General features: G+C 31.6%; 4 protein-coding genes and 1 pseudogene across 4 annotated transcripts in view; 4 read left to right on the top strand and 1 right to left on the bottom strand.

The window, feature by feature from the left end:
* The window catches only part of LOC132060490 (cuscuta receptor 1-like), a 39,171-nt gene extending 13,808 nt beyond the window's left edge, over positions 1–25,363 (top strand). The window contains exon 2 of the mRNA XM_059453516.1: positions 24,993–25,363. Within this exon, the coding sequence (XP_059309499.1) occupies positions 24,993–25,363 (371 nt within the window). The remainder of the gene's footprint in view (positions 1–24,992) is intronic.
* LOC132060549 (cuscuta receptor 1-like) lies at positions 3,137–4,598 on the top strand. The gene is made up of 2 exons (XM_059453559.1): positions 3,137–3,555; positions 4,426–4,598. The coding sequence occupies exons 1-2, from the start codon at positions 3,144–3,146 to the stop codon at positions 4,578–4,580; spliced, it is 567 nt and encodes a 188-aa protein (XP_059309542.1). The 5' UTR covers positions 3,137–3,143; the 3' UTR covers positions 4,581–4,598.
* Positions 4,995–10,392, top strand: LOC132060437 (cuscuta receptor 1-like). Its single transcript, XM_059453482.1, has 5 exons — positions 4,995–5,004; positions 5,255–5,341; positions 5,429–5,503; positions 5,872–6,018; positions 8,888–10,392. Exons 1-5 carry the CDS (start codon positions 4,995–4,997, stop codon positions 10,390–10,392), a joined length of 1,824 nt encoding a protein of 607 aa, XP_059309465.1.
* On the top strand, positions 10,411–11,137 carry LOC132060548 (cuscuta receptor 1-like). Its single transcript, XM_059453558.1, has one exon. It carries the CDS (start codon positions 10,480–10,482, stop codon positions 11,059–11,061), a length of 582 nt encoding a protein of 193 aa, XP_059309541.1. The 5' UTR covers positions 10,411–10,479; the 3' UTR covers positions 11,062–11,137.
* Positions 23,395–23,503, bottom strand: LOC132061679 (U6 spliceosomal RNA; annotated as a pseudogene).
* Positions 25,364–26,320: the final 957 nt, after the last annotated feature.

The raw sequence follows: 26,320 nt of genomic DNA, 5'->3' as shown, positions 1-26,320 counted from the left end.
AATTCAAAATCCAAAAGAAAAGGTTTGACATAATACTCCTATGTCAAATTTCAACATTACATAAGTAAGTTATTACGTAACTTAAGTAAATATAATTCAAAAGAAAGGAAAAATAAAGTTTGTAACCTCATTCATAATGAAATTTTACTTTAATAATTAACGTCACTCATTATATGTCAAGTTTGTTAATGACTCATTCTTGACAATAATATAGAGTTATTTTATATAACGAGAAAAATGTTTGTAGAAAACTTCCACAGAAGTGTCACTAGTGGGAAATTTTCCTCATGAGAAAGGGTCTTGAGTCACTGATAGTGATAGTCAAGGTCTTCTTTTCCAGCTCACTTTGAATCATTCAAATTGCTAGCAACAATTTGATGTAAAGTAGAGAAAAAGAATGGCTGAAGACTGTTAATTTAGAGCAAAATATGGGCACAGAAGTTCGAAAGCAAGATGCTTACAAAAATAATAAAAAGCTGAAAGGGAAATAACAAGAAAAGTATTTGCAGAAAATTCCAGTAGAGTGAATGCATTAGTTAGTGGACTGAATTTATGTTCATGAGAAAGGTTATCATGTCTGTGATGGTGATTGTTGTTTAACCGTAAAATGGTTCAGTTAATTTATAGACATGGTCAGGGACACGTGGATCAGAGTTACCAATAAGACTAAGATATTCGTACTGAAATGACGTAAGTACGCGAAAACAAAGTAAGAAGTAAGGAAAAGTCTGGGCAGCAGGTGACAATTCCGGACTTGGAGTTCTTTGTTGGTAATAACAATAAATAAATAAATAAATAAATGATATATCCTTCAAGATGACAAGAAGCAACGTTCCCATAATTATCTATTTATTTGGAATTTTCATATTCATGTACATTATATATACGCAATGATGTAGATTAATTAACTAAATGAATAAGTAGTTAATATATCATTGAAGATGACCAGAATCAATCCTCCAGCATCCACCTACTGCTCCATGTAGCTAATCCACAAAATTCCTGACTTTTTCTCTTCTGTACTTCCCTATCCCTTCATTCCCATTATATTTATTTATGTATAATAAGTTTGGTTTTAATAGATGAATATGGTCTTTTATTGGTTTTTAATGCAAAGTTGACTCACATTCTTCATATTTTACTAGTAATGAATGAAGTAATCCATCTTTTAAATTTTGCTATTTACTTTATTATTTATTGAAAGGTGCATTTACATTTTAATACAAAAATATTATATGAATAATTTTCAAGTAAAGGATAAAATGGTCCTTCAGCTTTTGTTGGACAATTTGGTGATTCAACTTTGCCCTTAGAACCTTCCCATTTTTAGTATCATAATTAAGTTGGAGTTTAATGATAACAAACGGTATGAAAAGAAAAGTACAACCGAAATTGATGAACAATAAATCTATTCTATTGACTTGATTAATGACAAATGCTTAGAAATTGTCTAAACCTGGAAAACTAAAATTTTGTTAAATAGATTGACCAATAATGGAGCTTTTAAAAAGTGCAAAATGGAAATAAAAAAAAATTGAACTAAGAATTTTTATTATTTTATTAAGAAAATAATAAAAACAGAGTAATAATTTGACATAAAAACTAAAAGATGAAGGCTGGACTACTTGAGGTGTAGCTGCTAAACTGCGCACTTTATAGCATCTGAAAAAGATACGAAAAGTTTAACAAATGAATTAATTAAGCATATTACGTTTTTGACATTATTCCCTCTATTATATTAGTGTATAATAGAGGGAATAATGTCATTCAACTTTGTAAGGACATTTTGATATTTTAACTTTTAACTTGGGGGTGTTTCCACTTTTAATATACTATGATGATATGATGATGATGTATGATTTTATCTAACTCAAAAATTTGAATCCAAACTTTCTAATGAAAAATAAAGTACAATAAAAACTTGAAAAGCTGAAGAAACTTAAAATATTTGGATGGAAGAAAAAATCGAAAAGTTGACATTGTCAAATTGCAAGAATTCTTCAGTGCAATTAATGGTTTGAAAGAAATGTATACTGCTCAATGACCCATTTACTATATATGGTCCACTGAAAGAATGTGGCTAAGGAATCAAATTTTGTTGACTAGTTAAGCACAATAATTATCAAAATTTAAATAGCAAGAAAAGTGATTGCATGAAACTTCCATACAAGTGACACCATAGGAAATATTACCCCAAAAAAAAAAAAAAAAAAAAAAAAAATGTGACACCAGAGGAAGTTTTTGGTCTCAAGTCAGTGATGGTGATAGTCAACGTCGTCTTCTTAAAAAGAAAAACCAATCAAATTGCAAGTAATGTTTGGATGAAAACTAGAGAAAAACAAATGAATGAATGATATTAAATTATAGCAAAACATAGAAACAGAAGAACAAGAAGACATATTAAAAGAAAAAAATAAGGAAACTGAAAGGGACATAACAAGAAAATTAGTTGCAGAAAATTCCACTCTGGTCTCTGCATTAACTGTCACGTATTTTCTAAAATAACTTTTTTTCAACAAGCATCTAATCATGGGTATGATCTTTTCTATTTTCACTAGCAATCTATAGTGGACCTAAGAGGATAGTGTTTCTGCAAAGAAAATTGTCTTCTCTTTGGGAGAATAGTATTTTTGATCCCTCGAGTATTTATAAATTCGATTTTGGTTCTTGTGTTATATGTTGACTCTAACACGTTTGACCTTCAATTAATTAAAACGTGTTTTTTCCCTTGACGCAGAAATATGTTATATTTGGACTATTTTAAAAGTATATCACCCTTCAAAACGGAGTAACAATGCAGATTTAACATAACACGTTGATAACTAAACGATAGGACAATCAATAATTTTGAAAATTTGTGAATATGCATAGGCAAAGGGATCAAAAGTGCACATTTCATAAAGGTTAAATGTGCTTAATCAGATATCATAAGGATTAAAATTAAAATTTATCAATACCTAAGGGATCAAAAGTGCTATTAACCCTTTCTTTTTTCTGTTTTTTTGGGTATATAAGGATATATAGATTCTTGAATCATCAACTTCCTTCTCTCATCTTATAGACCTGTCAATATTCAGTGGGCTATAAAATTAGAAGATTGTTTGAACCTTTTGAGTGAGAACAAGTAGGTAAAGAAGCAAAATATGACAACCAAGATAGTATCTCGGTGGTTGTTGATTTTATTCATAGCAAATGGATGGTGGTGTTGTAATTCTTGTTGGAAAGAAGAAAGGACTGCTCTCTTGCAACTCAAGGCAAACATAAACTACAAGATAGCCCGCGATTATTTGCCATCATGGGTGGCTAATGAAACCTCAGATTGTTGTCGATGGGACGGAATTGTTTGCAGCAATAAGACCAGAAGAGTCACTGAGTTGTCCATTATTGTCGAGAAAAAAAATCAAGAAGAACAATTTAGTACTCGTACTGGTAGATATACTGATGATAGTATTTTGGAGAACTGGCTTTTCAACGCATCTTTATTTATTCCCTTCAAAAATCTCAAAGCTCTGCTCCTCCCTGAACTTTCATTGGCCGGTTGGGTGAAGAATGAAGGTTTGTTCTCTCTATATACCCTCCTCTCACATAGAATGAAAGAAAGACTATACCGCTCCCTCTTTTGCGTATTATATGGCGGTGTTTGACTAGACACGAAGTTTTGTTTAGAGGAAAATAAAAAAGGGAAAGACTTTTGGTAGACCAAAAGTACCTTAAAACATGTAGTCTTAAACAAGCTATGACAATTATGTGGTTATAAGAACATGCCATCGGGGGCGGTGATCGTAAAAGCGATAGCTCATTAAAGTATTTGTATTAGAAAATGTAGTAAATATATATAATTATTTAAGTGAGAACCAACTTACAAACTTAAGCTGATGGTCCAATGGCAAGGAAAAAGGAAGAAAAGCCTTTCGTCTCTAAGCTGTGGGTTTGAATCCCAGCTTCTAGCATCCTGTTTCCTTTTTTGCTAAGCACATAATATGTACATACACTTTTTCCTTTGCTACACATTTTGCCCTTTCTGCTATATAAGCATATGTTTTTTTTTTTTTAAAAAAAGTTTATTTTTAATATATTAGCTTGAGGTCGTTGTCATGTCTTAAAGTTCCGAACCCGCAAAAATCTGGTCTGCCATTAAAAGTAAAATGAGGAATTTGACGTTATAGGATTTCCAAATATAAAAAAGGTGTCATTATGTTAAAACGGATCAAAACAATAATGTCTTACAAAATGAAAAAAGAGGCAAAAACGTATCTACAAAATGGCTCTACCAATCCATATAGGAAGTATGATCACAATAATTTGAATTACAACTTCCAAGTGTAAATATTTACTGGTTTAAGAATGTTAAGTTAAAATTATAATTATTTGACTCTGTCTTAATTTAGCATATCCATTTTAAGTTTCTTGTTAATTTGGTTACAGGCTTTGAGAAACTGAGACGACTGCGAAAACTGGAAACACTTGATTTATCAGGGAACAACTTCAATCGCAGCATCTTTGAGTCTATTAGTCAACTTTCATCTCTCAAGTCATTGAACCTCTCATACAACACAATTGGATCAGGTGCCAACATATAGCTCCCTCCGTCTGCCTCTTTGAACTATTAGTCTGTTAGATTTTTGCTTATCACATCTTGAATAAAAGTCAAAGTATTATCATAATTGTTCTCTCTTTTTTAAGTAAAAAATATAAATTTCTTCCATATTTGGTTATGCCTTGTCTTGGAATAATAGCTTTGAACATCTATAAATTGAAGACCTCTTTTCACAACTAGATCTCAAGAGCATCCACAATGTAGTCGTTAAGAGAGTTTTTCTTAGGGGATATTATTCTCTTTATAGTATAATATTTTCTTTTATATTGGTTTCTCACATGTATTTCAATTGACCATATCATATATAAGTATTATGTTTTTTAGTATATTTTCTTTTTGTTTGATTTGTCGCAATTCAGTTTGCAATTATTAGAAGAACTGAAACGTCAAAATTTCGATGCACATAAGTGATTACGGCTCCATTTGGATTTAGTTAAATGTATAGAAATCCAAATACTTGATTTATCAGGGAACAAGTTCAATCGCAGCATCTTTGAGTCTATTAGTCAACTTTCATCTCTCAAGTCATTGAACCTCTCAGACAACAAAATTGAATTAGGTTCCAACACATGGTTCCCTATGTTTGCCTCTTTGTACTATTAGTCTTACCTATAAGAATAAGAATACAGTAACTAATCAATTTCGTTAACATTTTAGGTTCTGGGAGATTGTCAGTGTCAGACAAACTGGAAATCCTAGATTTGAGCTATAACGAATGGGATGAAAATGTTCCCTCTGTTTTAGGTAATTAAACTTATATAGTTCCCTCTTGAGAAGCCGTTCTTTTTTCTCTGTAGCTTCCTAACATAATTATTATACATTCCTGGACAGAGCTAAATACATCTAGAACAGCATTGAAGAAGCTCGATATAAGGCACAACGGATGGAGTTTTATACCAAACGAAGGTACATGTAATTCTAGAATTTTCATCTCTCAGTTTGTTTTACTGTACCCCAGTCTCGCTTGCTGTATAGATATATCTTATTGGTACTCCATCAAAATCACAAGCTTAAAAGAACTGAGACGTCAAAAATATTTTACAACTCCGCAAGGCTAAATTTGGACGAATGAAATGTTAGAAATCCATGGAGTTACACGCAAAGATGTTATTTTAAATGTATAAATTAACATGAGTTGAACGTTTGTTATTCCACCAGTTTATGCGTCATTTACAAGTTACTATTACCATTTTAGTTCACGCATTTACACTTTAAAGCTTACTTTACATATAACTACATGTTGATGATTCTTCCATGTGTCTGTTGCATGTAAGAGTTGGGAGCTTTAAGAAATATAGAGTACTTACTACTGGATGGAAACACATTGGATGAGAACTTCCTCAGGAGCAGTGGTGTAATGTCATCCCTTAAAGTATTATCAGTCGCTGGATGCAACCTCAATGGAACCCTACCTCTTCAAGGTAATTTCAGACATAGCATCCACCAAATTATCCTTTATACAACTAAGAATCTAGTCAGTTTATCATTTCATGAAATGCTTTTAATCTTTACATCTTGAAAGTTCTTTTATCATAATTTTTTTTAAAAAATTCTTTGATAGAGAATGTGAAGAATATCAACGACAATGCAATATAAGATTCAAAAGTTATCAAAAACTATCCTTTATGTGTAAACTAGTACTGGATCCCATGTTATTAGTATAAACATTTTAAAATTGTGCAAGTGATATTAAAATGTATGTGTGATACTTTCAAAGGATATTGGTTTTAAAAATGTTAAACAATATATTGTATTTTACATTCGTGAAAATTGAATTATGTGGAGAAAAACGAAGTTTCTTTTTGTGACAAACTGTAGTCAAATTATTACTTATTATTTTTTAGATTACAATTAAAAATAAATCAGAGACATAAATTAATATTGTATTTAAACCAATTAGAAATTCAAAATCTTGTATTAATCATCTCATTATTAGTGTAAATTACTTTAAGGATAATCATTTTAACAAATATCAACATTATTTTACCAAATAGATCAACCACTTCTAATAAGTTTCTAACATTTTTATCTAAATGTGTAATTACTTCTTTATAAAATCAATTGCAGCACCTAAATTTACTAATCGGTTTAATACTTATCAATAACTTTTAATCCGCTAACGCAAATGAGATCTACAAATGAGACACTAAGTCATTATGCCACTACTAAACAAATGTTTCTAAGTCCATGTGGGGATAAAGTTTGTACTAAGGAGTCGTTTGGTTGGAAACAAGTTTCCTGATAACTTAAAATATAATATTTGTATAATCATTATTTCATTATCCCAAGGGATAAAATAAGACTATAATTTCGGAATAACTAATCTGGGAATTAGTTATACCACGATTTTGTCCCAACCAAATATGGGATAAACTCATCTCAGATATAATCTCGGGATTATTTATCCTTATCCTTCGCACCAAATAAAGCTTGTTAATCTAACTTTTTCTTTTCTTAACAGATCTAGATGTAATTTTCGTCTAAACTTCATATCTAACATCACATTCCCCAGAACACTCACTGCACGTACAGAATTCCAAAAACTTCTCATATCTTAGGCACGGAGGAATTGCAATGTTATTAAGAAAATACAAAGAAATTAAAATTCATTTTCCCTTAGAGAAGACAATTTGTATAATATATTAATGGCCAAAAGTAGGAGTTTTAAACATGGAAAGTTCATACCTGCATGCAGCCACCACTCACATGTTCTATCGCATTACTTTGCCTGGAAAATTAGAAAAACAAAAGAATATTAGGATAAAGATTGTGAATGATTAGTAATTAAATTACTGATATGAAGAGAGAGATTACAGGGAAAAAATACTTACCAAGGAGAGGCCACCATCAGTTTCAATACCAACGTCTTAAGGGCATGAATTTAAATGGTAGAAAATTTGTAGGTTACGATGCAAGAAGTTGAAAAGCTAATTTCAATAATAACGCTTTAATCTTCTGTAACTTCATCATCATTGATGACAAATTATGTGCAGTGCACCGCCAAAGTTTTGCATGGAAAAATGTAAGATTATGAATTAATGTGACTTTTGAAAGTCTTGGAAGAATACATTAATATTAGTGTGTGAATGACATCGATGTCTTCAATACCAATAATTGAAATAACATCTCAATTTCCATTCGGAATAACTACATACTAATGTACCAAATTAATTATATTGTTTTGTTATTTACCATTTACTTTTTATTTATGGAAAGGTAATTAAATTTACCTTTTTTAGTATAGAAAGATTATAGGAGTAGTGTTAAAATAAAGAGTAAATTGGTCGTTCAATATTTGATAGGTCATTTTATAATCTAACTTTTCAAGCTATATATATATATATATATATATATATATATATATATATATATATATATATATATATATGATAATATATATATATATATATATATATATACATATATATGATGACATGATTAACCTAATTAATTTGAATGGGAGTTGCATGAACATATGGCACAATTAATTGTGTTTTTACTCATTATCGTCTTCCTAGATGGTGCTACGTCGAAATGTCACATTAATCTTGTGGAAAGAGGATAAAATTTCAGAATTTTGGTTCCATGGGGCGATATTTATCCATTAGGAGAAGTATATTTTCTATTTTTGTGATTGTCTATAATATTTGAGCTATTTAAAATACTAAGGTTAACAACAATATGACAGAAACAAAGTCATTTCAAAATGATAAATGAGTAAAAAATTTGGCTCAATGTCATAGAGAGATTTCAAAACCTTGATCATTTTTTAGCTTTATATTATATATATAGATTAATGTCCATTTTCTTTTTTATATTTGGAGCATTATCATCTTCCTAGATGTTTCAATTTATTAAGATGTCCCCAAAGGGACAATATGATTATTTTCTTTGAAGAATTTTGAGGGAGATTATTATATTTCATGAAATTTTTTGAAAAGCACTTTTCCTTGTTGAAAATTCGAGCAAATGATGTATTAGGTCAAGTGCCTGCTCTACTAAGACTGATCTACAAACATTATGACGGATTAATATAAACAGTTTAAAATTCTTTCTCAAAAAAAAAAAAAAAAAAAAAAAAAAAAGTTTAAAACCTAAACAATTGAATAGGAGAAGATGTTTATTATAGCTTACAATGAAATTCTGGCTTAGTCTACAACACTTTATTTTTCCTACTTAGCCTCTTATTTCTTAAAGTTACATGGTCATTTTGGTTTGCATGTATCCTATATTTCTGTATAACAACAAAATAGAACATGTATAACAATTATCTACTAGTTCATTCTGTAGGCTTGTGTGATCTAAAATATCTTGAAGAACAAAGTCTCAGCGGAAACAGCTTCACTAGAAAACTCCCCACATGTCTTGGAAACTTAACATATCTTCGGGTAATTGATCTCACTCAAAATCAGTTTACAGGAAACATTGCCTCATCTCCACTTTCAAGTCTGTTGTCCCTTGAATATCTCTTGTTAGCAAACAACAACTTTGAGATACCAATTTCATTCGAGTCATTTGCTAACCATTCAAAACTTAAGTTTGTCTTTGCTGACCAAAACTCAGTAATTGGACAAACTTCTTCTAAAAGTTGGATCCCAAAGTTTCATTTAGAAGCCTTATCTTTATCCAACTGCTCTCAAATGCCAAGTTTCCTTCATTATCAACATCATCTAAGACTGCTTCATCTCTCGAAATGCAACATTGGTGGAGACTTTCCAAATTGGTTGTTAGAAAACAATTCTAGACTTGGAGAAGTTTACTTGGATGGAAATGCATTCGCTGGATCTCTTCAATTGCCATTCCTTCCTAATCTGAAAGCTTTTGATATCTCAAACAACAAGATTCGAGGGAAACTTTCTCCTGACATTGGGTCCATTTTCCCAAATCTCGTGATATCAACAATGTCCAACAATATGCTTGAAGGCTTGTTGCCTTCAAGTTTTGGTGACATGAAAGACCTTGTATACTTGGATTTGTCATACAATAAGTTAACAAGAGACCTACCGATTGCACTTGCTCGTGAAGGATCCAAGTTATATTTTCTGAGATTGTCGAATAACATGTTGAAAGGGGAAATATTTCCAGTTTCAGCTAACATCAACAATTTCCAATATTTATACTTGGATGGGAACAACTTCTTCGGGCCAATTCCACAGAAGTTATCCACTGCTCCTTTAATTACATTGGACTTAAGTTACAACAAATTGTCAGGAAACATACCAGCCTGGCTTGGTAATATCTCCTCCTTAACCTACCTTGCATTGTCTAGAAACCATCTAAAGGGACATATTCCACCTGATTATTGTAGACTTCAAGGACTTGAGGTCTTGGATCTCTCTGAAAACAACCTTGTTGGTGCAATTCCATCATGTTTCAGTTCTTCCCTAAACCTAGAACATGTCTATTTGAGCAAAAACTTGCTACAAGGCGAACTCCATATGTTCTCAAATTGCTCGCATTTGAAGTTGTTAGATCTTGGAGATAACAATTTTAGTGGTTCAATTCCAAAGTGGCTAGGCAGTCTTGAGATAACCACCTTACTCTTGAAAGGAAATCATCTGCAAGGCACCATTCCCACAGAATTGTGTCATGCAAGTGAATTGAGAATTATGGATCTTTCTCACAATAATCTCTCGGGACCTATTCCTTATTGCTTTGGGAACATAATGCAAAAAGCATGGGAGAGAGAAGTATACGCTTTCAGTAGTTCATCATTTGGATATTCAGGATCCCAGACGTTTGGAGGAGATGCCATGATAGATGTAACACTCCCCTCGATATTCGAACATCGATAATTTATCTTAGATAACTATGCATGGGTTCGAGCAGAGTTTACGACCAAATATAATACATATTCCTACGAAGGTAGAATTTTTTATTATATGTACGGAATTGATCTTTCTTGCAACCAATTAAGTGGTCAAATACCTAAGGAGCTCAGTAATCTTACCCAAATTCATTCTCTGAACTTGTCACATAACCACCTTACTGGAGCGATACCGTCACAATTTTTGAATCTCAAAAATATTGAGAGTTTGGACCTATCATACAACAACTTGACTGGAAGGATTCCCACTCAACTTCTAGAATTGACAACTCTAGCAGTGTTTAGCGTGGCACATAATAATCTAACAGGTATGACTCCACAGAGGACGGCACAGTTTGGAACTTTTAATGAAAGCAGTTATGAGGGAAATCCTTTTCTTTGTGGTCTTCCATTACATATCAGTTGCATGGAGACTAAAGAGATACCAATGTCACCTCCTGGACCAGATTGTTGTGAAGAAGATACTGGTTTTCTAGATATGGAGTCGTTCTATATTTCCTTTCTTGTGGCATATGCAAATGTGGTGCTCGTAGTGATTGTAGTCCTCTGGGTTAACCCCTACTGGAGAAATGTTTGGTTTTATTATGTTGAGTCTTTCATGTATTCTTGTTACTACTTTTTTGCTTCCAAAATGTAAACCTTACATATTAAGGTTACTTTCAAGTAAATCATATTCTGTTCCTTATACCTTCTTGTTTCCTAATACTAGGGGTTTGTTTGGGATGAGGGAAAATGTTTTCCTATTTTCTCTTGTTTGGTTGCATTAAATATCTTGGAAAATGTTTTCCTAAATAAAAACACATCAACGCATCTCCAACTCACCCCCGCACTATCCATCCACACTATGCCTATGAGAAATTGATAAAAAATGATCCCATTATATTTAGGAAAGATTTATATTTTTTATATTTATTACTATTCCTAAGCAATTTTAGTCATTTAAATTATTAAAAATGAATTTTCTTTGAATATATAACGCAACTCTAACATTTCTTAAAATGACATTTTTCAACTTTTTCTTTAGCGTATCAAATATAAGAAAATGAAGAAAATCACTTATTTAGCTCGGACCAAATATTTTCTACCAAGCACAAATTAAATGATTTTCACTTGTAGTATCAACTATAAACATAACTAATTTTAACGAATCATCAACAACACACGAACCTTTCCTACACTAGCAAATATAACTCTACTTAAACAACATTCTTTAACAAAATTAAGGAAAAGACTCATTTTTTTAAACAATTTTTCAGTAGCATAACCTCTCCGAGTAAACAGCATGCATCACGGATGCAAATACTCAACTTGCACATTTTCATTACTAATTTTCTAAACAAAAACATAGTATAAAGTTTAGTCGCGAATAGAGATGAAACTTGCCTAGAAGTGCTTGACATGAAATTTGCTTTAGGTAATTGTACACAGCAAAAATATTGTTTTTATTATTTATTACACATTTGTATTTTATTGTTTCACTTTATTCCTATGAGGAATTGATAAAAATGATCCCATTATATTTAGGGAAGATTTATATTTTTTATATTTATACGATACCTAAGCAATTTTAGTCATTTAAATTATTAAAAATGAATACTTCTATTGGCGCCAAATATTTAACAAACTCTAACATTTCTTAGAATGCAACAGTGAAAATATATTAACTATAAACTTTTTCTTTAAGCCTGTGCATACCTATAAATATGACAAAAGAAAAATGAAATCAGCCATTTAATATTAGCTCACGGACCCTTAAAAAAAGGTTAATGAACATTTGACACAGATGTGTCAACAACTTTTGCTACTATTAAAGAATCAAATTGACAAGCTTTTGGATGCTAAAAAAGAAAATTGACTAGCTTTTAGGTAATTGTAGACGAAAAAAATTACTCCATATATAGCATAAGGAATCTTTAGGGTTATTTGATAAAATGAGTCCATATTTTTTTTATTTCTCGCTCGGCGTCCGATACCGTATTGTGATCCGACTAAATCCCTATTCACGCTGAAAAGTCCCACATTGAGAAGTAAAGATTTCACTAACAAATAAAATGAGTTGATATGATATGGCAAGTGGCGCTATTTTATAATAAATTTTTTAAAGGTTTAATGGGGTGACCAATTTATATTTTACTGTTTAAATTATATCTAGTTTGACAAAAGCGCTGCTCAACTATGAAATAACTGTAAATTAAAAATTTAACCAAAAAAACTGTAAACTAAAATAAGAATGCATATTGTATTTATATAGAGAGGCGTATGTAGCACATTAGTGATGGGTTCAATTGCTAACGTTTGACGCTGAGCATAACTTATTGTGTAAATTTTTTATCAAAATTGCACAGCCACACGGATATATATGGCTTATTTTGGATCATAAGTTTCAAAAATCTTTATTTCTTTCTTATACTCCGTGCCTAATCAAACTATATGCATAAATTGAGACGAAAGGAGTACATAATAACTAAAGGACAAAAGTGAGTCCGGAACCAAAATGACTCGATAAAAAATTTTTTTTTCAAGAAAAAAAAAAGGGATATAAAATACCTTTAGCAATTTTTTATGCTTATTCCATGTAAAATAGGTAGTTAATTTCCCGTTTCATTTTACCCGAGCTTTAAAAAAAAAAAAAAAAAAAAAATTTTAACGCCATAAATAGATTTGTGGTGCAAAGACAAATTTTTCCAAACTAATCCACGGTCTAAGAATAGGCTAGGGCATCAACTTATATACTCCCCTCCCCCTTTAATTTATGTGAACCTTTTTACATAGGAATAGCTTAAGCTCAAAAGTAAGTTTTTTTTTTTTTTCCTTAAAATGAGATGTATATTTTGTTTTCCTTAAATCAATCTCTAAATTATTTTCAAATATGGAAAGGGATCAATCTTTTTACACCAACGGATTAAAAATGAAAATCTCTCACATAAATTCTTTATTAAAGAAGGTTTGTCATGTCTATTTGCGTTGCATCATTAATGAGCTAAGTTTTATATTTATTGATTGTCTTAAAAAAGATCATATATATTTTCTAAAAAAATATAGGCTTATCCCCTCGTATTAATTTACGTGTCTTACTTTTCTTTCTAAAAAATAATTATAATCATTTCTAAGACAACCAAAAATATAACACTTAGCTTATACTTAGAAAAAAATAATATCCCTCATATTAATTTAAATGTCTTACTTTTTTTAATAAAAAAATAGTTATACTTATTTATAAGATAACCAAACATATAAGTTATACTTACTTATGCTTAAGAAAATAATAACATCTCTGTATCATTTTAAGTGTTTTATACTTCTTTGCGCATAATTATAATTATTTTCTAAGACAACCAAAAAAGAGACTTAGCTTATGAAAAATAATATCCCCTCCGTATTAATTAGGTGTCTTACTTTTCTTTTTAGAAATAATTATAATTATTTTTTAAGGCAACAAAATGTAATATTCGTAAATAATTATAATCATTTTCGTTATAATAAAATTATAATACCTAGCATATGTAAGGAAAAACAATATCCTTTCGTATCAATTTAAGTTGCTTACTTTCTTTTATAGAAAATAATTGTAGATTTTTTTAAGATAACCAAAAATATAAGATTTAGCTTATGCTTCAAAAAAACATCCCATTCGTATCAATTTAATTGTTTTGCTTTTCTTTTTAGAAAATAATTTAATCATTTTTTAAAACAACCGAAGATATAAGATTTAGAAAATAATCATAATCATTTTCTATGACAACAAGAAATATAACACTTCCAAGATTATGCTCCAAAATAATATCCCCTTCATATCAATTTAAGTGTCTTACATTTTTATAAAAATAATTATAATTAATTTTTAAGATAACCAAACATATAAAATTAGGCTAGAAAATAATTTAATCATTTTTTAAAACAACCAAAGATATAAGATTTAGAAAACAATCATAATCATTTTCTATGACAACAAGAAATATAACACTAAGCTTATGCTTCGAAATAATATCCCCTTCATGTCAATTTAAGTACCCCTTCATGTCAATTTAAGTGTCTTACATTTTTATAAAAATAATTATAATTAATTTTTAAGATAACCAAACATATAAAATTAGCTTATGCCTACGAAAAAAATATCCCAAATTCGTATCAATTGAAGTGTCTTGCTTTTCTTTTTGATATATAATTTAATCATTTTTTGTGTCCGATATATAAGATTTAGAAAATAATTATTATCATTTTCTATGACAACAAAAAATATAACACTTAACTTATGCTTCGAAAAAATAATATCCCTCCGTGCCAATTTAAGCGTGTTACATTTTTTATAAGAAAATAATTATAATTATCTCCGTATCAATTTAAGTGGCTTATATTTATTTTTAGAAAATAATTATAATATGGCCGTGATCTGTCATTACGTGCGACTATCTCCACTACAGAAAGAAAAGAAAAAAAATCTAGTAAAGTAACTACTAGAGCCAAATAGGCTTTCTACATATGCATCGTCTAAAACAACGATTTTTATCAGCTGTAGCAAAGAAAGAAATTTGATAGAAGTCAAAATAGAAAAAATTAAAAATGCCTAGCAACTTTTTTCCATGGATTTAAGGCTTAGAAACGACATCTGTTAAGTCAATGACATGAAAAGGATATTAAATGAATGGAATCGGGATATGGATGGAATATAATGAAATAGAGCCACTTTGTGGTTCCCTGTGAAATGAGGCGTGCAAGGGAGCCACTACGAAGAAGTTCGGGGACTTACTGTAACACCCTGCATCTTGGAACTAAGTTTAGACTCATAGCATTAGAGTTTTAGCGGAAAAACTGAAGGTTTGAACGTTTTGCGAAAATGGTTGATACACCTACCTTAGGAAAAAGATAACTCATTATCAAAGTTGAAATTTGGGAAAGTACCCTTAATGAAAGTTACTTATGTAGAAATACCTTTCAACGATATAAGGACCAAGCCATGAGAGATCGGATCAAGGAGATATGATCATCTCAATATGGCTAATAGTAAAGCAAAATCCTATAGAATCAAAAATCAAGTTTTCGATACGTCCGACTTCCAACATCACTTTCGTGCAAATCCGTTGGGAATTTGAGGAACCTTGAAAATGAAAGTTGTATCCCTTTGAAATAGCTTTCCAACGATATTATGGGTCTTGAACGAGTTATGTACGAGAAGTTATGCCCATTTTACCGAACAATAGAAAACCGACCCCGTCGCTTTCTTGGAAACGCGGGGAGAGAGCGCGCGATCTTCCCGATCATAGCGGAGAGATCGCGCAACTCCAGTTTTTAGCTTCCCAAATCAACTACAAATGTTTCACTGATAACGATGCACCCGCATAAACCATCGCCAAAGTAAGGGGTCAAAAGGTCGGGAATCAATACGCGTTTTAAGTTATATAATTAAATTAATATGGGTTTTATTTCAAATACATTCACGAAAAATTAACCTAAAGTCAATAAGAACAAGTCCCAAGCCTCAAGAACCCTACAAGGTTCAAGAATTCAAGATTTTGGAAATCCTCTTCAAAGTTAAAGTCTTTAATTCAAGTTTGAGGCATTACTTGTATGTAGAAAATTACTATCTACGTAAATGGAACATCATTGTTCTTCCCCACGCCTCAAAATCCATAAAATTATGATTTCTCTACTAAACTAGGGTTTCAATACAAAACTAGGTTTCAATACCATGCTCATGATAAATTAAGGTCCATGTCCATGATTATATTATGTATGAATTGTTATAGTTCCATCATTGTGTTCAATATTTCTTTATGATTATTTGAAGTCCAAATCAAAATCTATGAAAACCCATATCTTGTATTCCATGGGTTCATAGCATGCTAGTTTATGATATATTATGCTATTTTCAAGAAAATACTATACATGTTTTACAAGTTCACGCAAACAAGCTATAATTTATGATGTCCATGTACAAGCAAGTTATGATTCATGAAAACACACTTTTTGTACAAGCAAGATATGTTTCATGACATACTATAAGACAAGTGCCACTATTTTACATGTTCATGTTTTTTGGGAGTTGCTTTAATTAAAATGGCAGGGCTTTCAGATAGCCTCGAAACTACGTTGCCAAATCGTAGGATGAGGATTAATCCACCCATGTTCCGATGATTCTCATAATTTGATGGAGATCCTTTCATATTTTATTACTTCTCAAAGAACAGGGTGCAACATGATGTAATATCAGTAACCACACCTTAAGGAGGGACTGCAAAGTGGATATAAACCGAAAAGGCATAAGTTATCGCTCTCAATCCACTTATGATATTTTTCCTCACCAATTTGCACATTATATATGTATTATCAAAAACTCATGTTCATGTAAAGTGCTTGTGAGTTTATCATGTTATTTCAAAACATATGTTATTTCTTTCGGTAAGCTTTAAAACTCATAAAATCTACATGGGAAAATAATTGATGCGCCAGTCATAAAACGAAGTGGTTGAGAATGGAAAAAAAAAAAAAAAAAACATACCTGGAGGGATTTTGAACTCTGTGAAGGCCTCCTTACTTTGGACTCTAGGCAAATGCGATCGTTATTTTACTAGTCAGAATAGGTTAAAGTCCGATAGTGGGAGAGCCTTGTCAAGCGGCGTTTTTATTTGATTCATGACACAGCTTTTCCGATGAAATGGCCGAAGCGGTAGACTTTATTTGGCGTTTTTTTTTTTTTTAGTGTGAACTAATGTTATTATTATTTTAAACAAGTATTTCATTAAATTATTATGACATCTCATGTTTTATAAAGGCTCATTATGCATTCACGTTATATTTCGCTTATGTTATGTATATATATATATATATAAAATAATTTAAGCTTTATGAGATGATTTACCGAGTGCCGTGTTAATTTTTAACGTTTATTTTGGATCACACATTTCAAAAGTTTTTTTTTTTTTTTTAAATTTTGTATCAAATCAAGATTGAATCTCCTGTTGTTCTCCATGAGCGAAATTGTAACTTCTCCTCTGCCTCTTGGTTAATGAAACTGAGAAGATTTCTGTTTTGTATGAGACCAAGTTTTAAAGCAAACAGGTAGTTTAAGTTTAGCTAATTATGAGAACAGAAGCTCTTGCTGGAGAAAGAACGAATGCCTTTTTCATGAACTTTTACATTATGATTTTTGGAATTCATTCAATACGATTTGATTATTATTTTTTTAAAATGTTAATTTATTTATCTATTACATTAGTGATAGCTTAAGGAAATATTAAAGTAATGGTTAAAAAGTTACTCCCTCAGGCCTAAAAAGATTGTTTTCTGTTCCTTTTTAGTTTTTCTAAAAAATATTGGCATCTTTTTATATTTAGAAATAATTTAATTTTATGAGATGATTTACATCCACACAAATATTTAAGGTTGATTTTGGACCACACATTTTTCAAAAAATTCTCTTTTTTTTTTTTAAATTTTTTTTTTGGGGGAATTTTTTTTTGGGGGACGGAGAGAATAATTTGACGGAGAACATCAATGAATTTGAATTTTTAGAACTTGTAGAAATGAGTGGTGACTAACATTTTTTGGAATCCCGATAAAGTGTCATATGCGGTAAGTTCACACTTATTGCACCATATTTTAAATGCATTTCTCTCCAAAACACAGTAGTTAAAAAGCAGAAATACTTAATAAGTTCGAATTTTGTTATCTGTTATGTGGTACACTCTACCAACGAGTACATCGTACACTAACCTTTGTCTTTATTTACGTCAGTAACAACGTAGATACTAGACAATTATTTATAGTCTAACTAAGAATCTTATTTTGTTAAAATTTGCTTTGCCTTTCGAGTTTTCGGTTAATGCTTTGTTAAATACTTCTTCGCCTCTCCGGATACAGCCAGGAATTTTGCTTTTGGCATTGCATGATCTTGTAGATAACCATGGCTACCTCAAATGGGATCATTTATTATTCTGCCAAATCACCTCAACACCCAAAGGTTCACAACGGATATTCTCCTATGCCAAGACTGAAGTTTTCTAATAAGGGGTTCTGGGAGGTGTAAAGTCATTCAACAACAATTGGATAACCAATTTTAGGCCAGAATTTGGATCGGCAATAGTTGTCTTTTTGAAAACAACGGAAGATGGACATTAAACAAAAATCTTGAGTAGATAAATAGAAAAAAGACATGTCACACATAAAAGAGATGACCAAGTGACATAAGGAATATAACGACATAATAGCGTGTCGTAGAAGGAGATAACAGGTGGAGTCAACGACCCATCAGGAGTAAATTCTACAACTATATCCCAGCGGTAGTTAAACGAGGTGTGAAAGTGAGATGCTAGTAAATCGAGGTGTGATAAAAGTTACCAACAACCTGTAATTTGATCCCCTTATATGATCATGTTTGTCTTCTCTCCACCAAAACAGCCTTATACTATGTAGCTCCTCTTAGAATTGCATCTCGCGAGACTTCAACTGGTCCATTTATGCTTGAGAAAACCTAAAAAAAACCAACCGCGATTAAACAATTAAAAGAAGTGACTATATGAAGAAATGACTTCCTTTGACTAGTTACAATTTAAATTGAAAAAAATGACCATACAAAGATCCCTTATGTTTATTACCGATCTACTATGAAAATGACTATATAACTTGAATAATATTTGTAAAGGACCATAAAATTGATCTCCCAAAACTGTAAATCCAGTCCATATCTAGTGTAGTCCGTAGTTACCAGGAAACTCACGTTGGAGACTAAATCTTCAAGTAATTAGTACTCCCTTCATTTTTATGGGAATTTGTTTGATTGCACATTAATTTTCAAAAAAGACTTTTGAAACTTGGTGGTTTTTAACATGTCACATTTGTATGGTTATAAAATCATATCAGTAAAAGGTAAAATGAGAAGTTTAAAGTTAAGTTATTTCCAAATATAAAAATATCTCAATATTTTTTTGCACTAGTTAAAAATTTAAATTGAAAAAAGGGTCCCACTAGTCTCTTTATTCATAATGTATGGTTTTATCTAACTCAGAAATTTGAATCCAAACTTTCTATGAAAAATAAAGTAAAATAAAAACTTGAAAAGCTGAAGAAACTTAGAATAGTTGGATGGAAGACAAAAATCGAAAAGTTGACATTGTCAAATTGCAAGAATTCTTCAGTGCAATTAATGGTTTGAAAGAAATGTATACTGCCCAATGACCCATTTACTGTGTATGGTCCACTGAAATAAGTGCTGAGGACTTACCAGCTCCTAAAGTAGCTGAATCCTTTGATATTGGCACACATAAATTATAAATAAACAAGAGGAAGGAAGAAGAATGTGGCTAAGGAATCCAGTGTCTGCATTAATCAGTGCACTAAACTTTTCTTCATGAGAAAGGTTATAGTGTCTCTCTGATGCTGATTGTCAATTAGTATATTAAATATATATAAGATTAACTATCACGCGTTGTTCTAAAATAACTTTTTTTCCACAAGAATCTAACATTGGTATAATTTTCGATTTTCACAAGGAATCTATACTGGACCTAAGAAGATAGTGTTTCTGCAAAGAAAGTTGTTTTCTTTTTGGGAGAATAGTATTTTTGATCCCTTGAGTATTTATAAATTCTGATTTTGGTTCTTGTGAAATATGACTTTAACATGTTTTACCTTCAATTAATTAAAACATGTGTTTTTTGTCTCTTCATGCTGGAAATATGTTATATTTGGACTATTTTTAGAAGTATATCGCCCTTCAAACCTGAGTAACAAAACAAGTTTAACATAACACGTTGATAATTAAATAATAGGACAATCAATAATTTTGAAAATTTGTGAATATGCATAAGCAAAGGGATCAAAAGTGCACATTTCAAGTAATTGAAGGTTAAATATGCTTAATCAGATATCATAAGGACTAAAATTAGAATTTATCAATACCTGAGGAATCAAAAGTGCTATTAACCCTTTCTTTTTTGTTTTTTTGTTTTTTTGGGTTTATAAGGATATATAGATTCTTGATAAGAATCATCAACTTCCTTCTCTCATCTTATAGTCTTGTCAATATTCAGTGGGCTATAAAATTAGAAGATTGTTTGAACCTTTTGAGTGAGAACAAGTAGGTAAAGAAGCAGAATATGACTAGCAAGATAGTATCTTGGTGGTTGTTGATTTTATTCATAGCAAATGGATGGTGGTGTTGTTATTCTTGTTGGAAAGAAGAAAGGATTGCTCTCTTGCAACTCAAGGCAAACATAAACTACAAGATAGCCTGCGACTATTTGTCATCATGGGTGGCTAATGAAATCTCAGATTGTTGTCAATGGGAGGGAATTGTTTGCAGCAATAAAACCGGAAGAGTCACTGAGTTGTCCATTATTGTCAAGAAAATTTGTCAAGAAGAACAACGTAGTACTCTTACTGGTACCAAAACTGATCATAGTATTTTGGAGAACTGGCTTTTCAACGCATCTTTATTTATTCCCTTCAAAAATCTCAAAGCTCTTGGCCGGCTGGGTGAAGAATGAAGGTTTGTTCTCACTATATACACCCCTCTCATATAGAATGAAAAAGAATATACCACTCCATCTTTTTCATATTATATTGCGGTGTTCGACTAGGCACAAAGTTCTTTTAAAGAAACAAAAAAAAAAAAAGGAAAGAGCTTCGGTGCATACCAAAATTACCTTAAACCATGTGGTCTTAAACGTGCTATGACAATTATGTGATCGTAAAAGCGTGTCATTAAAGTAAAATGAGGAATTTAAAGTTAAGAGCTTCCAAATGTAAAAAGGTGTCATTCGTTTAAACGGTATAAAGGAAAGAATGTCGTATGAAATGAAAAAGAGGCAGTAAAACGTATCTACAAAATGGCTTTACCAATCCATATAGGAATTATTAGTATGATCACAATAATTTGAATTACAACTTCCAAGTGTAAATATTTACTGGTTTAAGAATGTTAAGTTCAAATTATAATCTATTTGACTCTGGGAAACTTGACTCTGTCACTTAATTTAGCGTATCCATTTTAAGTTTCTTGTTAATTTTGTTACAGCCCTTGAGAAACTGAGACGACTGTGAAAACTGGAAACACTTGATTTATCAGGAAACAACTTCAATGATAGCATCTTTGAGTCTATTAGTCAACTTTCATCTCTCAAGTCATTGAACATCTCACGCAACTACATCAATGGATCAGGTTCCAATACATGGTTCCTTCTGTTTGCCTCTTTGAACTATTAGTCTTCCCCATAAGAATAAGAATACTATAACTAATCAATTTCCTTAACATCTTAGGTTCTGGGAGATTGTCAGTGTTAGACAAACTGGAAATCCTAGATTTGAGCTATAACAGTGGGGATGAATATGGTCTCCTGGTTTTAGGTAATTAAACTTATATAGTTCCCTCTTGAGAAGCCTTTCTTTTTTCTCAGTAGCTTCCTAACATAATTGTTATAAATTCTTGGACAGAGCTAAATACATCTGGAACAGCATTGAAGAAGCTCGATATAAGGCACAACGGATGGAGTTTTATACCAAATGAAAGGTACATGTAATTCTAGAAACCTCTTCTCTCAGTTGATTTTATTGTACCCCGAGTCTCTCTTGTTGTATAGATATATCTTATTGTTACTCCATCAAAATCACAATATAAAAGAACTCAGACGCCAAAAATATTTTACAACTCCGCAAGGCTCAATTTGGACAAATGAAATGTTAGAAATCCATGGATTTACACGCAAAGATGTTAATTTAAATGTATAAATTAACATGAGTTGAAGTATGTTATTCCACCAGTTTAGACGTCATTTACGAGTTACTATTATCATTTTAGTTCACGCATTTACACTTTAAATCTTACTTTTTTAACACATACAACTACATGTTGATGATTCTTCTATATATGTGTCTTTTGCATGTAAGAGTTGGGAGCTTTAGGAAATATAGAGTACTTACTGTTGGATGGAAACAAATTGGATGAGAACTTTATCAGGAGCAGTGGTGTAATGTCATCCCTTAAAGTATTATCAGTAGCTGACTGCAACCTCAATGGAACCCTACCTCTTCAAGGTAATTTCAGACATAGCATCCACCAAATTATCCTTTATACAACTAAGAATCTAGTATTTTATCATTTGATGAAATGGTTTTCATCTTTACATCTTACAAGTTCTTTTATCATAAAGTTTTTTAAAAATTCTTTGATAGAGAATGTGAAAAATATCAACGACAATGCAATGTAAGATTCAAAGGTAATCAAATCTATCCTTCAAGTTTATGTATAAACTAGTACTGGATACGTGCGTTGCATGTATATCCCATGCTATCAGTATAAACATTTTAAATTGTGCAAGTGATATTAAAATGTATGTGTGATACTTTCAAGGGATGTTGTTTTTGAAAATGTTAAACAATATATTGTATTCTGCATTCGTGAAAGTTGAATTTTTTGGGGAAAAATGAAGTTTCTTTTTGTGACAAATTATAGTCAAATTATTACTTATTATATTTTTTATTACAATAAAAAATAAATCAGAGACATAAATTAATATTGTATTTAAGCCGATTTGAAATTCAAAATCTTGTATTAATCATCTCATTCTTACTGTAAATTACTTTAAGGACACATCAATCATTTTAACAAATATCAACATTATTTTACCAAATAGTTCAACCGCTTATAATAAGTTTCTAACATTTTTATCTAAATGTGTAATTTCTTCTTTATAAAATCAATTGCAATATGACCTAAATTTACTAATCGGTTTAATACTTATCAATAACTTTTAATCCGCTAAAGCAAATGAGATCTATAAAGGAGACACTAAGTCATTAGGAGTAGTATATTTTCTACTTTTGTGATTGTCTATAATATTTGAGCCATCTAAAATACTAAGCCCCGAATGATTAACAACACATATGACAACTGTTTCTCAAACAAAGTCATTTCAAAATGATATGATCGTCTTCTTCTTCTTCTTTTTTTTTTTTTTTTTTTTTTTTTGATGAAATAAAAAATTTGGACAATTTCTCGGTTTGTGCATGTCATACTTGCGTAGGGGGCAAGGGTCATGCTATCTTCTTTGTATCGTTCCAATTTATTAAGATGCCCCCAAAGGGAAGATATGATTATTTTCTTTGAAGAGTTTTAAGGGAGATTATTATATTTCGGGAAATGTTTTGAAAAGCACTTTGCGTAGTTGAAAATTCGAGCAAATGATGTATTAGGTCAAGTGCTGCTCTGCTAAGATGGATCCACAAACATTATGACGGATTACTATAAACAGTTTAAAATTCTCTCTCAAAAAAAAAAAAAGTTTAAAACCTAAATAATTGAAAAGGAGAAGATGTTTATTATAGCTTATAATGAAATTCTGGCTCGATCTACAATGCGTTATTTTTCCTGCTTAGCCTCTTATTTCAAGTTACCTGGCCATTTCGGTTTGCATGTTTCCTATAGTAAATAGAACGTGCCTAACCATTATTTACTTGTTCATTCTATAGGCTTGTGTGATCTAAAATATCTTGAAGAATTAAGTCTCAAAGGAAACGGCTTCACTGGAAAACTACCTACATGTCTTAGAAACTTAACATTTCTTTGGGTAATTGATCTCACTCGTAACTAGTTTACAGGAAACATTGCCTCATCTCCACTTTCAAGTCTGTTGTCCCTTGAATACCTCTTGTTAGAAAACAACAATTTTGAGATACCAATTTCATTCGAGTCATTTGCTAACCATTCAAAACTTAAGTTTGTCTTTGCTGACCAAAACTAAGTAATTGTACAAACTTCTTCTAAAAGTTGGATCCCAAAGTTTCAATTAGAAACCTTATCTTTATCCAACTGCTCCCAAATGCCAAGTTTCCTTCATTATCAACATCATCTAAGACGTCTCCGTCTCTCGAACTGCAACATTGGTGGAGATTTTCCAAATTGGTTGTTAGAAAACAATTCTAGACTTGGAGAAGTTTACTTGGATGGAAATGCTTTCGCTGGATCTCTTCAATTGCCATTCCTTCCTAATCTGAAAGCTTCTGTTATCTCAAACAACAAGGTTCGAGGGCAACTTCCTCCTAACATTGGGTCCATTTTCCTGAATCTCGTGATAGCAACAATGTCCAAGAATATGCTTGAAGGCTTGTTGCCTTCAAGTTTTGGTTACATGAAAGACCTTGAATGTTTGGATTTGTCATACAATAAGTTAGCAGGAGACCTACCTATTGGATTGGCTCGTAAAGGATCCAAGTTACATTTTCTGATATTGTCGAATAACATGTTTAAAGGAGAAATATTCCCAATTTCAGCTAACATTGACTATTTAGAGTATTTATACTTGGATGGGAACAACTTCTCCGGCCCAATCCCAAAGAAGTTATCCACTGCTCCTTTAACTACATTGGACTTAAGTTACAATAAATTGTCAGGAAACATACCAGCCTGGCTTGGTAATATCTCCTCCTTAGCCTACCTTGCATTGTCTAGAAACCAGCTAAAGGGTCATATTCCGCTTGATTATTATAGATTTGTAGGGCTTGAGTTCTTGGATCTCTCTGAGAACAACCTTGTTGGTGCAATTCCATCATGTTTCAGCTCTTAAAACTTGCTACAAGGGGAATTCAACATGTTCTCAAACTCAGTCGAGCTAAAAGTGTTGGATCTTAGATATAACAACTTCAGTGGTTTGATTCCAAAATGGTTAGGTAGTACTCTTCGAATCACCACCTTACTCTTGAAAGGAAATCATCTTCAAGGCATCATTCCCGCAGAGCTGTGCCTTGCGAGTAGAATTTTGGATCTTGCTCATAATAGTATCTCGGGTCCTATTCCTCATTGCTTTGGGAACATAATGCAACAAGACGATACAATAGAAACATACGTATACAGTCCAGCATTTGGATATGAAGGATTCGATACATTTGAAGAAGATGTCGTGATAGATTTAGAATTATCATTCTCTTTCTCATTGACAATTTATTTCTAGATAACTACGCATGGGTTGGAGCAGAGTTTACCACTAAATATAATACCTATTCCTACGAAGGTGACATTGTTGATGATATGTCCGGAATTGATCTTTCTTACAACCAGTTAAGTGGTGAAATACCAAGGAACTCGGTAACCTTACCATTCTTCGTGCACTTAACTTGTCACATAACCACCTTATTGGAGCGATACCGTCACAATTTTCAAATCTCTAAAATATTGAGATGTCATACAACAACTTGACTGGGAGGCTTCCCACTCAACTTCTAGAGTTGACAACTCTAGAAGTTTTTACCGTGGCACATAATAATCTAACAGGTAGGACTCCACAGCTTTCCGCGCAGTTTGCAACTTTTAATGAAAACGATTATGAGGAAATCCTTTCTTTGTGGTCTTCCATTACATATCGATTGCATGGAGACTAAAGAGATACCAATGTCACCTCTGGACAGTTGTTGTGAAGAAGATACTGGTTTTCTAGATATGGAGTCGTTCTATATTTCCTTTCTTGTGGCATATGCAAATGTGGTGCTTGCAATGATTGTAGTCCTCTTGGTTAACCCCTACTGGAGAAATGTTTGGTTTTATTATGTTGAGTCTTTCATGTATTCTTGCTACTACTTTTTTGCTTCCAAAATGTAAACCTTACATATTAAGGTCACTTTCAGATAATCATAGTTTTGTTCCTTATACCTTCTTGTTTCCTAGTACTAGGGGTGAGTTTGGTGTGAGGGAATTTTTTTTCCTATTTTCTTTATTTGGTTGCACTAAATATCTTAAAAAATGTTTTCCTATATAAAAACGCATCAACGCATCCCCGAGACCTCAACCCAACCCCGTACTATCCATCCACACCCTGTCTACCCCCCAACCATCCCCACCCCTGCTTACCCCACCTCCCACCCCGCCTATCCCCACCATCAGAAGTTGCACTCTGAATTCAACGACTTCATAG

Source organism: Lycium ferocissimum, chromosome 6 (genome assembly GCF_029784015.1).
Source record: "Lycium ferocissimum isolate CSIRO_LF1 chromosome 6, AGI_CSIRO_Lferr_CH_V1, whole genome shotgun sequence".
Taxonomy (NCBI): Eukaryota; Viridiplantae; Streptophyta; class Magnoliopsida; order Solanales; family Solanaceae; genus Lycium; species Lycium ferocissimum.
This window is presented reverse-complemented; position numbering and strand designations above follow the sequence as displayed.